Raw genomic sequence first — 13,085 nt, forward strand, 5'->3', positions numbered from 1 at the left:
TTTTTAGTAAGACTTTCCCGAACGGAAGAGTGTTGTGCCATAAAGATTTACATCATTTTAAGTAGGGCACAGGTGCAAGATAATATTAGATGCTCCATAATTTGAGGGATGACTTGTTTATGAAACTTGAGACCTAAGGCCACAGTCTGTTAGCCTCCTCCAGGTAGCCCAAGGCAAGTCACCACCAGGCGGCAACTCCTCTCGCTGGAGTGATCAAAACGACGACAGTGACAACGTGGCCAGCTCTCGTAGTTCTCATGATTCATGTGTGCTGGCTAGTGATAAAATATTTTTCATCTTCATCTTTGCTATATATAGTCTCTATATCACTTCTCTCATCCTCCTCCTCTGATCCTTGTTGCATTCATTGCCATGGCGCTGAGAAGCCCGAAACCCGCGTTAAAATAAACCTTTAAATTTTGAAGATTTGGCTGACGACCTGTTTGTCCTTGCTTTTGCTTAAATAAACTAAATTTAGATATGACTAGATAACTAAACCAGAAAGGCTATATAGCATATGCGAAGTATATCGCGTCAAATTCTTTAGTGAAATAATTTGTTAGTTTAATTTCGCTATACTTAATATCCACCTACTTGTAACCATTAATCACGGCATATCCAATCAAAAAGTCCTACCTCAGTCAAAAATGCGAAAATATCAAACCCAGTCGGTCGCGGTGCATGCTCAGCGAACCGTGGCTGAGAATTAGCGGCGGCGGGAAAGAAAAATGATTGTGACAGTCCGGCGAACACCACTAATGGAGGCTGCGTCTGCGAAATGTTCCACTTAGAGGCTAGCGAGTCTGAACTGAACGAGCCATCGAGTTGGCTTCACCCATTCCACACTTTGTAGCTAAAGTTACATATTTTGTAGGTGCAAAATGCATCAGTGTTATAAAACCGCACCTGGAAGAGCGAAAGCTAATAAAAAATTCATGGTTTTGATTAGAAAGACAAAATGTTCATAGAACTTTCATTTTGGATCAATATTTTTTCGTTCTAAGTCCATATGTATTTAAATCAAACAGTATTATCTTTAGATTTAATGCACACACAATGCTATGATACACACAATGCTATGCTAAATTCACAACAATCATAACTTAAATGTCATTATAACACTTGTTCGTATCTAAACTGAGTCGACAAATGCAAATGTGTTTTGGTATTAATCATCCCATAAAAAGGCTTAAAAATATATGTACTAGGCCATAGGCCTACCAGTCTTGCAAAAAAAAGAAAAAAAAATTGTGATGAGGTTGATTAGGTACTTAAATGATTGAAGTTTGATTAGTACCTATACATTCAACTTTTAAAATAATTACATATATTATAACAACACTAATAAATATAGAAAAGCGACATTAATAGATAGCTACTAAATATTCCAGAATACGACATAACAATAAAGTTGTTTTGGCCGTAGCACGCCGAAAAGACAGGTTCACCTCCCCTATGTGATTCGGGGCGCAAAATTCCGGGTCGGTCCATAAACGCGATTAGAAAAACATTTCCTCACACGAGCCACTTTTTCCAAAACTTGGCGAATAAATCAGTTCGGTGGTGCGTCGCAGTTTTCTCGTCGTCTTGCCAAATTTATGTACCGATCGGCCCTTTCGTATGGAGATATGGCCCGCTATTTACATATAAATACCTCGATTATTTGAATTATTCAATCGAGAGGGGGCGGCTCTGACAAATCACTTCCTCGGGTGATGGCATAAGTCGGTGGGCTCAAGTCGGTTTGACGTGTGCGGGATACATTGCCTTCCTGATCCTGATGCCGACGTAGGCCACGACACGGTATCTTTCGATATATACCTAATAACTTTGAAGAGAAGAAGTTTGTTGTCTGAAATCGGTACCTCGCAAATATAGTTCTACTCTAACAACTGAACTCCTAAGGTAGAGTTAGAGTAGAGCTAATATTTTTATTCTTATTGTCATAAACAATTTCAAATATTTTTTGGAACACAAACACCTATAGTTTATTAAATATTTAATCGGCTGACTTTGCGGTAAAAGTAAGAATACCTATAACAACTGAAACAATGGATTTGTCAAACTGAATACAAGCGCATTTGGAATTTAGGCTTTTGTCGCTTTTTCGCTCAAAGGGTGAAATAATAAAAGCGAATAGGCGTTCGCAGCGAGGCAGCGTAGTTTTCCCGCAGTTTTATGTCCTCTCACGTGCCATTTAGCCCGGGAAATAGAAGTTTTTGTATGGAAATCGGACACACTAACCCGGGCGCGGGTGCTCTTTCCGCCTATTGTTGTTATGTAACAACCTAATAAAAGTTTATCATTCGCATGTAAAATCTAATTCGGATGTTTTCGTAGACTAACATGTAATTACATTTTATTACTACCTACACATCTTATAAAACTTTAACCTAAGTAAATAGAGACACATTATCTCAACTTAAGTCATAAATTCAAGCAGTAGGTAGATTAATATTGACATGAACAAAATGGCAAACTTACGAATCGCACACTGCGCCTACTTAGATGGCTTTTGCAGATAAATTCAATTTTCAATCCACCCCATTATTGTTATGTTTGATAAGCATCGATAAATACCCAATCTCTTGTTCGCCTCTAGTTACAGTATTTATTTCAGTAATCGCGTTATTGTCTCATGCAGTGGCGAGTGCGAGGCGAGCAGCCGTTACATCAGATAAGGATATAGATAGCATCTGATATGCTAATGTAGGAGCAAATGTTCGTGTAATGAGTGTAGGGCGGTTTAGCGCCTGCACCGAGTCCTGCTCGCGCTGTGGTTATAACCACAGGCCCTAAGTGTAGCTACCAATTTAGCAGTTTCCTAAACTTATTCAATACTTAAACGATGAAAAACAATGCTTTTTGTAGCATTATACCAAGAAAAGCTTTTCGGGCGTTGAATGCTTTTCTTCTCAACTTAGTTATAGTGGGGTGATGTTCGCTCAGCGATTTTAACGCATGCATACCTACCTGTACCTAGTTTCTGTCTAGAAGTAGTATAAAAGTAGTTTTATTTGAGTATTCAATAAGATTATATGTTTTTTCGCGTGTGAAAAACTTTATCGTAAAATTAATGCATTTGCACACTTCACAAGAGTATACGAATGATGTCAGTGGTGTTAGGGGCGAGTAGATTCGCGGATCAAGATGATATCAGCCAGCGGCAGCCGCCCCGCAACTGCTAAGTATTGTACGTTATTATCTATCACCATAGTCTGTCTATCAGTTAACCACTAATTCATGGTAATACACCAATTGTTCGCTTTGTTACAATGTTTCAGCCATATTTATGGCAAGGCAAACATTTCACGCAGCAAAGTGGCCAAATTAATTTATGATTTGAGTAATTATGCAATTTATTGTTACTTAGTCGTTTCGTACAGTGTTGCTGGTTGGTTACTGTTGAATAATGGTTCTTATTTCCGATGTGGTAACAAAACAACTAGCCAACGATGAACGATGTTGTGTCGTAGCATTTAACGTGTTTTTTCTAATTCAGTTTGGCCATTTGTTATTTCCGACGACATGTTGTTCCTGAAGATGACAAGGTTTACATTACACTGAGAAAGTTTTAGTTATGGAGGCTAGTATTCGGCCACTGAAACTTTATTTATTTATAAACTTTACAATCATTGTAAACCGATGTAGTGTACGTACCTACGTGGATTTCGGTGTATTTAGTTAGTCGAATGCTTTACCCACATTTCATTAGACTTGACAATGTTTAGTTTGAAATAAACGTTTGTAAAAGTTGTTTCATATATTGACAATGTTGTTCCCTTCTAATGGTCTAATAAATATTTTAAATCTCCGATCGCCGACTATTGATCGAGATCAAATCTCTTTGGCTACTTTTCCACCCTCTCTGTAAAGTAAATCGCATTTACAACGTTTCAACCTCGCTAACATGTTAAAACAGAACTAATGGACATTCGTTTCAGTCTTAGCCCACAGGAGACGAATAATACAAGTAAAATGGTCCCATCTCCACGCTTCATTAATTTTATTGCCCCGGGGCTCTCCGGCTCAAGTCAGAGCGCCGCTGGCGAAAACACGCCATTATTCTGTGTTGGCAATGACTTAAATTAAATAAACACAAGCTATTATGCGTATTTCGGAATGCATTGAGATTCTTTTGTCTCATCGACAACTGTCAACATTGTCGCGCGTAATCCTTTCATGGAGATGTAGAGAGGCGGCAACAATGAGGTCTCCACACTGCCTCATGTAATGGAGATATTAGCGCGAAAGCATAGCGGAATAATTCAGTCACGGTTTTTTGTCTGCGTGCGACACAATAGGATTATTCTTCATTGATCATTGCTTATTATAAGTAGCTGCGAAGGGTGCGTAACATGAAAACTAAATTTGGTTTATCGGCTATTATGGAAAGTAGGTGTTAATGTTGAAATAGTAATTTATGGTAAGATCGTGACTTCCTCGCTGTTATTGAGGTTTCACGGATTTTGTAATTTAGGGTGCTGAGTTTGTTAGTATTACGTCTAATGTAGGTGGGGATTAGGGCTGTGTTTGTAGAGTAACTATTGAATAATGTATGTAATGTAAATATTGATTTAAAAAAGTTTTCTTTTCATCATCAGCCATTTTAATGTCCCAACTACTGGGGTACTGTCTTTGCTTATGGATGGGAAAGTAGTATCACGTATTCCCCGCGGGCCTACTACCGATTAGTGCGTTTTAACGACTACATATACAGCTGGGACTAATGGCTTAACATGCCTCAAGTTAATACATTTTTGGTCACACGTCTATTGATCTACCATTACATTGACATTATATAAAACAATAATATCATTGGACCATTGCAAACTAATGCAGGCCAAGCGCGCTTTTCACTGCGCTACCGAGCTCCTCTTTCATATGTGTCGATAAATAGGTAATTTAATAATATTTAATATCATAAAAAAATATGACTTACATGATTCTGTACCAAAAGACTTTTCAATTCCTTCTTTAAAAAAAAGACCAGTTTCTTTTGTTGAAAGTAAAAGTTGACGATTCCTTTGTTAAGTCTGAAATAAGTATATCAAATAAACAAAAGGTAATTAAGGGTAAGTGGGTGTTATCTAGCCGTAACTCTCTCAAGTTTCAACTCGACACGAGCGACCGACGTCGTCGGACGCGGTCTAGAAGCGTCGGGTTTTGTTAAGGATATAGATACTGTACAACGGTGCTTAAGGGCCTTATTCTATCGCAATAAGACTGGTGTAGAGATCAACTTTTATTTTTAACGTGCAGTTTACTGTACAAGCGGGCGGGCGGCCCTTCACAATACCAACTACTAATGTTTACTTACTCGGAGCGCGACAAAGGGCCGGAACTATTGTTTGTTAGGAAAGCTTTATTTTGCGACCCTCGCCGCTTGCTGCGACAATAGGTTACCCAAGTTAAAAATATATTATCTTAGTATACATTAGAAACATGTGAATATGCCCTAATAAAAATAACCGTGTACAAATACATACAAATAACCATTCAGGATAAAAGCTTTTACTTTTCGTCATGTAATTTAAACAACATTTTGAATATATACATACAATTTGTTTAAGATTGATTATTTTGGTAATATACCTATCTAAAGTATAGTCGCGGACATTAAAAATTTTTTTATCAAGTAAGAACATTTAAGTATAAAGATATGTTCAACCATTTTGATGTAGGTATGTAATTTAAATTATTATATACGTACGTGTACGTATTTTAAGTTTAGTTAATTATCAGAGCCCAATAAGCAACGCTGATATTCAGGAAAGGGTATTCCAAACAGTGTGATAATGGTGACAGTGTTAAAAAATGGTAAGCCCTTGTGCCATAATAGAGACCAACACTGTTTGAATGAGTTTCTTTCGGCATTTCTTCTCAGCAGTCGTTCCGAAATGCTAGTAGTTTGTGGCTTTGGTAAACATCATTTAATTTAGAATATGACGTGAAAAAGTGCCTGTGAAGGCCTAATTTCTGAATAAATGATTTGATTTTGTTCTGAACCTTATTTGGTTCAGTACCTACTAATAAAATATAGTTAATTGGATATTGCGAAATATTCACACACTTGAATTTTTGCCAAGAAACTGAAATATCTAATTCAGAGTTCAACTTTGTGATTTGCCGGAATAAGATCTAAAAAATGAATACAGAATATTGTGTAATGTCCACATGAAGCCAGTGTTCATTAGGGTGGGGCGCTCTCGAGAGTTGAAAATTATCCTTTTCAGGAACGACCTTAAGCATAATAGAGAAAGCACTTAAGCCATTTTCTCCGCCTTTGAGTGGCGTAAGCGTGGTCGTTTGCCGTGGCTACGTCTCGTGAGCTAGAAAATCAGCCATTACTGTCGAGAGGGCCAAATCAGGCCGCCTTGAGTCTCAATAGAGCCCGGGCGAGGGCGGCGAGCGTAACGTTTCAGGCTAATGTGACCATTGGGCGGCGCTAACAGCAATTACGCTACAAGCGAGCAAATGGATTGTGCATTACCGACGACATAGATTGATTTATTGGCCATACTGAGCCTTCAATCCCAATCATACATATTTAAATCAATATGACGACTATGCCCAGCTGCTACGATACAGTCATTACTGGAATGGACATCGGTCAATCAGTTGCGTGACCTGAAGTAGATTGCTTGCTTTCGTTCAACTCTGAAGCGGTGTAGTGCAAAATTGATGGCCGACAGAATCAAACTGAAATCAAAACTCATTTTCCGTTACTATACCTGAACCTGTCACGCGATTCAAAATTGCTTTCAGGGTTTCATAGTTCAAAAAGAAACACTGAAATACTTACTATATTAGTTTTTCTTCATGATTGTTGCGAGTTAAAATATACCTACCAGTTAATCCAGGATACACTCGAAGAAACTCTTACACCACTTATTTATTTTTTGCCTTGTACTGTTAAATTGTTCAACTAAGTATGTACCTAATCCTTCTCACACTTGCCCTTTTATAATTTAACGAGACAACTTGCTTTTTCATATGGATTATTTCAGGTCCGTCATAAATTGGATTCTCATGATCTTATATCAAATTCATGACTGAAAGAGTCGGTGCTCTTTATATAGAAAATTTCTTTTTTGATATTCCTACACGTAAAAGATCACATCTGTTAGTGGCCGGGCATGTAGGTACCGGTCTATGAATAATAAATGTGTCGAGCTGGCCGATTGAGGGAAATTGAATTTTATAGTTGGTAACACATTCGAGGACAGATGTCACAAAATGGCTGCTCGCCGTCGGCTACATGGCGGGTAATCGAAATGTCAAATAGAAATCAAAATTAGGTCGATTGTAGTGTTAATAATTAAATAATGACGGACTAGGTGGCAGGCGGTAGCATGTGTACGCATTACATTTGATTTGGATGAAGGGAAGGTGTGGGCTTCATTGTGATTAACAGAGTTACTTCTGTTTGGATGGACAATTATCGGCCCATTACATAAAGTACACACTGATTCGATTTCCATTAAATTATTAGATTGCCGCCGGAAAGCATTTTGATTAATAATGTAATATTTAGGTTAAGGTAGTTAGATAGTAACTTAGTACGTGACTTTGGTATAGGCATTTCCGATACTTAGTAAGTATAGGTACCTACTTCGATGTGTGTAGTAAGTATATATAATATTCCCTATATATTATTTGTAGTTTAAAATTGAAAAAAAATACATTCAAGTTAGTTATAACTACAAATCTTTGTAAGTTTACAACAATATCATGTGACACAATAGTAATTCAATTTGTTTGATACATTGTCGTTAATTGATTATCCCTCAGCGCCCATCTCCCTGGGCGCTCCTGTTCGGAGTTAGATACATTCGCGCTATCCGTTTACATCATTAAATTTTATTAGTGACAACACAATGGCGGGCCATCCGTGCGTTGATCGAGAGAGGGATTTTTCTTTAGGCAGCAACGTCCCCCACAGCAATTCGCATTTCCTTTTGGCACGAATTAAGCAGGCTATTAAGTCGGCTTTGAGACGTATGACGAATCATAAAGCCGGCCGGACAATGGCTACGCATTCACATGAAGATTTTGCCGATTTGTGTTCAAATGAGCGGCTTTTAAATGCAATTTCCGAGGGAGCTAAAACTATGTCGGTTGTCATTCCACCCGCTTTTTTGTATGTTAAAACAATTTCCTCAGGAAATATTCACCTGTCTCCGACTTAAAGATATTTATATCTACCTATAGGTACGTGTATTTTATAGTTGATTTTTATCACTAAACAAGGCAATTTATCGGTATGTGGAGTAGTTTTATAGTTTTATTACATTGTAATCTTCAATCTGTCTCGCAATCATTATTCGATTAATATGAAATTCAATCTTAATGCTGTCATATATAGTTGCGTCATTTAATAGATAGATGGCGTGTGCGGCGGTTATTAGTGTTGCCAGAGTCATAATCTGTCATAAATGTCAAGCGACTGAGGCGATGCGATGGCGCTATTATTTCGAATATTATCGTCATTTGAATTCCTAGCTTAAACAAGTGGGCATCTATCAGCCATTGTTACAGAAAGTGTCACGCAATCACGACTGGCATATTATACAAAATACAAATTTCGAGGGACAATGTCTCGCCCGAAATAGTTCTGTAATTGACTTATTATTACGAATTGGGATCTTGTTAATGATACAAAATTATGTCTATTCAAATGTCGGATACAAAATGACAGTTAAAGTAAAATACCCGACTTGTACATTTAATCGCTATAATAGATTCAGCAGAAATATGTAACATAAATAAGGTGCATTGCATATATAATACTATATGACAATAGATAAATATTCCTACAATTATCTATTAGTAACCACTAGTGCAGATTGATATTACAGGCTAATGAAAACACTGTTGCAGTCATGGCTACTAGTAGATATCTACATGGAATAATAAACTTCACGGTTCTTCTGTGTTTATTTTTCCGTAAGTAGATATGATTATTCTCTAATGATTGGAATCCCATCGAGCTTGGTTATTTGCTGCAAGCGGTTGCAGGCTTGGTTGCGCCAAGTGTCCACGTCAGGTTGGTTATCAAACAGAGGATTTCCGATAAACACTAGATCCCTCAAAGATGGACATTCCTGACATGAATAACAATAAGATATTACTATTTTTATTTCATTTTCTAACAAACAGCGAAGTTTAGGTAGTTACCTGTAGTCTGTTGAATTCCACCCATTCTTTGATCAAGTTGTTAGACATGTAGAGCACTCGAAGGTTTTTCATTGCCCCGATGCCTTTCAACTTGTCTATGGGGTTGTAGCTGATCCATAACTCTTCCAGGGTTTCAGCTACCGTTTCCTGGTAAATGGAAGTATGTACTGTTGTCTTACTACTGTACAAGGCCACAGCACTGGATGTGCTGTGGCCAAAGCCGAAGGAAAATAACTAGATTGAGAACATGTGGAGGCGCTTTCATGAAAAACATAAGGGAAAAAAAGTAAATCAGTGCAAAGTGTTCATGCATGTAGGTATTGATAAAAGTGCGAAAAATTAAAAATGATGTTTTAAAACCTAAAACTTTTACTTACTATGCCAGCCAACGACTTTATGTAATTTCTACCCAGAGACAAAATCTTAAGACTCCGCATTCCTGCTATTCCAGCTATCTTGTCGATCATGTTTGTTGAAAGACTAAGTTTCCTGAAATAACAAATTAAAGTTCAATAAGCAAATATATCGAGAATTGCGTGTTTTTCTTGTATTTTAAAGTTGTTACTTTCCATATAAACAGGCACCGTTCAATGCGGATATTGGATAGGTACATTTTGTAAGCATTTTTTCCAGAAATACACATAGGTTGTGAAAGGTATAAACAGCCTAGCTCATTTGTTGGAATTTGTACAAAATTGTGGGACTTAGAAAATATTTAAAAGACCTGGATAGTGATGAAAAAAAACTAATCTACCTTTTAGGTAGGAAGTAGAAAATTAGGTCAAATGAGTAAAGCTACCGGTGCTTATAATTTGATTCGGTATTGATGATTATTTGGCAATATACGCAATTCTTCAATTTTTTACGTAGGCGTAGGTATACATTTTTACTATATTTCTTTTATCTATGATTTTTACCGCGTTTTTATGCGTTGATGTCTTTTGAGTGAAATACTTTAAGTAATTACTGTTTCAAAATATTAGGAAAAATAATAAGTATTAATAATGACTAAGTATAAAAGGTCCAAAAACGTAATACTTAGATAGGTACTTTCCGTTCTATTATTTTTCTTCTTAGTCGTTCACTCTTGACAAAGTGGTCGTGACTATGGGTCGGTCTTGTCAGGCTTGGCTGCTGGTCTACCGTTCTATACAGATCGTAAAAGCCCAAAACAATCTTGTTACGAGTATATCATTTCTCGGTACCAGATACTACTGCCAAATGTCGACGATCCAAAGCTATGTTTCCCTTAATCGCCTCGTACGATATCTACGAAATGATACAGGGTGTTTTTGTTTTAGGGGGAAACACTACAGCACCACCTTGCTTGATTTTGATGGCTATTATCCTTACATCTTATAAAACAAAGCCCTCTACCGTGTCTGTCGTCTGTCTGTTCGCGATAAACTCAAAAATTTCTGCACGAATTTTCATGCGGTTTTCACCAATAGATAGATAGAGTGATTCCTGAGGAAGGTTTAGGCGTATAATTTATTATGATTTTACCGGAGCGAAGCCGAGACGGGCCGCTAGTTAATTATGAATTTATATGTTAATGGACGCCATGTTATTTAATAATTAAATTTGTAGGTAATCCTCAATTCACTTACTCGCATGCAACCAAGGTGGATAAGGCGCCGTCCATCTTTTCAATCGGAGGCCATTGGAACTGCAGCTCCACGACTGTGGCTTCAGCAGAATTCTCCCCTTTCTCCTTCTCCCACCGCGCGATAGCTTCCTTGCAAGTTGTCGGCTTCAGTGCCATCGCAGTTATCAAATATTTGTGGTTTTAAATTGAATATCAGTGTTTTGGTGCAATCGCGGTACACAATATTTGTTTATGATATATCTTTGTCAGTTCAATGACGTATGAAATAAAAGACACATAACCTTTTTGGTGGATATACTACATTATTCGAGGATTTACGATTTTGATGATATGATATTCGTAAATCGTAAAGTTGTATATCTTTCTTTAGTGGAATCCTCTTTTGGAAATCGAATCGAGAGCCGATTACGTGAGCTCTCTTATAATCTGTAACATCGTCTGTAACATCAAAGCAATAAAATCTCGATTTAAACACACCTTTAAACGATTTATCAAAATATCGTCGGATCGATTAGATACAGTTCCTTTTGTTTACTGTAGTCCTGGGGCTTCGCTTCTGTGTGAATAGAGGAATACCTAAACCTTGTGTGGTTTCCTTCGTCATTCTAACGATCCTTGATAAACCATTATTACGAAATATTGTGCAAATAATAATCTTGGTTGATATAATATGTCAATCAATATCAATAGGTACATATAATAAAACAATAGAAAAAAAATCTGTACTTTGAATATATTTACATTTAAAAAAATTAGGCGATAGAGTCATAGTAACAGAGAAAGAATTCGAAAAATAAACTGTCTGTTTGTCATTTGGCAAAATACATATAGGGTATACATGATTTTGAAAACTGGAATACCAGATGGAGAGCAATTATGGTACTGCTAAACTATAGGATATAAAAATCGAAGTTCTGGAATACCTGATGTAGACCCATGATGGTACGGCTAAACTATACGAAATATAGAAATGACGAAACAAAAGTTGTTCAGCCTGATGAGCATTTTCTGTTGAGGTATAAAAATCGAAGATCTGGCTGGAATACCTGATGCAGACCCATGATGGTACGGCTAAACAATAGGAAATATAGAAATGACGCTCTAATAAAAGTTGTTCAGCCTGATGAGCATTTCCTGTTGATGTATAAAAATCGAAGATATGGAACACCTGAAGAAAAGTCCAGGTGAGACTATAGGAAATATATATTTCAGTCGTATGAGCATTTTCTGTACAGTTAAATTTCTACACAATCTAGAAAATAGTTCCTTTACGAGTACGACATCATATACTTACTTGCCACAATCTTAAATATCTTAGTGGAAATCTGAAACGGTTCACATCCTTTAGATGGGTGGTAAAGTGATGCATAAAAACAAATATTAGGAACGATCTTACTTAACAGTGGGTAAATGTAGCTGTGTTGGGCGTCTAATCTGCGCACTTGATATTCAGCTAGCAAACACGTTGGGCTCGGCAAGGGTCCGAGGGTCCGCAAGGGTAGGCGTGAGGGCGCGGCGTGATTACAGCGCGTATTAGTTTTATATAATCTGTGACGCCCCCGACCGGCACGACCCCGACTCCCGAGAGAAAGTAAAAAAAAAATAAGTAAAATAAAACATAGGTAGCAATAATACAGTTTTATATTTTGCCATCTTATCATAACTATTTGTCTCATAGATTTAGAAAGGCTTCGCCGCGGTTGATTTGTCTTCATATCTATTATTCTTTCTTCTTTCACCTACGAGACTGTGAATTATTTAAGTAGTGAAAAGATATTAGAATCCTTCTTGAGTGAGTGATAAGTCCTGCTTAGGTAAATGTTTTATTACAAGCAAATTGGGTATCATACCTATGAAACGTCGAAATAAAATAAAATGCTTAGGCTGTAGATATAGGAAAAAGTTAAAGTTAGGAACTTTACCTAGGTTTTGTCAGTTAGGCACGGACTCATCTATTAATAAAGTTTTGTGCGGAAATGCGTTTTATTATTCCTAGTTTTCTATTAAATTATTGCGTAACTACTTAGGTGTAAACTGTAAACACCATATTCGCTGAATTAGGTATGTCTAAGTTTAACTTGGTTTTAAGAAAATTAAGCAAAGAAAATGCGGTTGTTTATTTTCTTAATCATTTATTTATAAGGGGTTTAGTTGTAAACATGGCTTTGTACATTGCAAATATTTATTCCAACCCATAATGCACCGTAAAGCAGCATTCTAGAGGCACGTGGCAGCGCTCGCTTCCCAAGGATTTGGTATTCAGGACACGTGCAAGTACATCTACCACTGTGCACTT

At 37.1% G+C, this 13,085-nt stretch overlaps 1 protein-coding gene across 1 annotated transcript; it reads right to left on the bottom strand.

Annotated features, from left to right (window-relative positions):
* Positions 1 to 8,947: 8,947 nt before the first annotated feature.
* LOC128669933 (dynein axonemal light chain 1-like) lies at positions 8,948 to 11,056 on the bottom strand. The gene is made up of 4 exons (XM_053745189.2): positions 10,791 to 11,056; positions 9,558 to 9,669; positions 9,181 to 9,327; positions 8,948 to 9,107 (listed from the first exon to the last, which is right to left on the bottom strand). Exons 1-4 carry the CDS (start codon positions 10,943 to 10,945, stop codon positions 8,964 to 8,966), a joined length of 558 nt encoding a protein of 185 aa, XP_053601164.1. The 5' UTR covers positions 10,946 to 11,056; the 3' UTR covers positions 8,948 to 8,963.
* Positions 11,057 to 13,085: the final 2,029 nt, after the last annotated feature.

Source organism: Plodia interpunctella, chromosome 5, assembly GCF_027563975.2.
Source record: "Plodia interpunctella isolate USDA-ARS_2022_Savannah chromosome 5, ilPloInte3.2, whole genome shotgun sequence".
NCBI lineage: Eukaryota > Metazoa > Arthropoda > Insecta > Lepidoptera > Pyralidae > Plodia > Plodia interpunctella.

What these genes read in the sequence shown, in the direction of transcription:
- LOC128669933 (XM_053745189.2), bottom strand. Translation starts at nt 10,945, where the DNA reads ATGGCACTGAAGCCGACAACTTGCAAGGAAGCTATCGCGCGGTGGGAG. An exon ending in TCCACCTTGGTTGCATGCGA is followed by an intron (nt 9,670 to 10,790) that starts GTAAGTGAATTG and finishes TTGTTATTTCAG; the next exon opens with GAAACTTAGTCTTTCAACAA. An exon ending in TAAAGTCGTTGGCTGGCATA is followed by an intron (nt 9,328 to 9,557) that starts GTAAGTAAAAGT and finishes TCCATTTACCAG; the next exon opens with GAAACGGTAGCTGAAACCCT.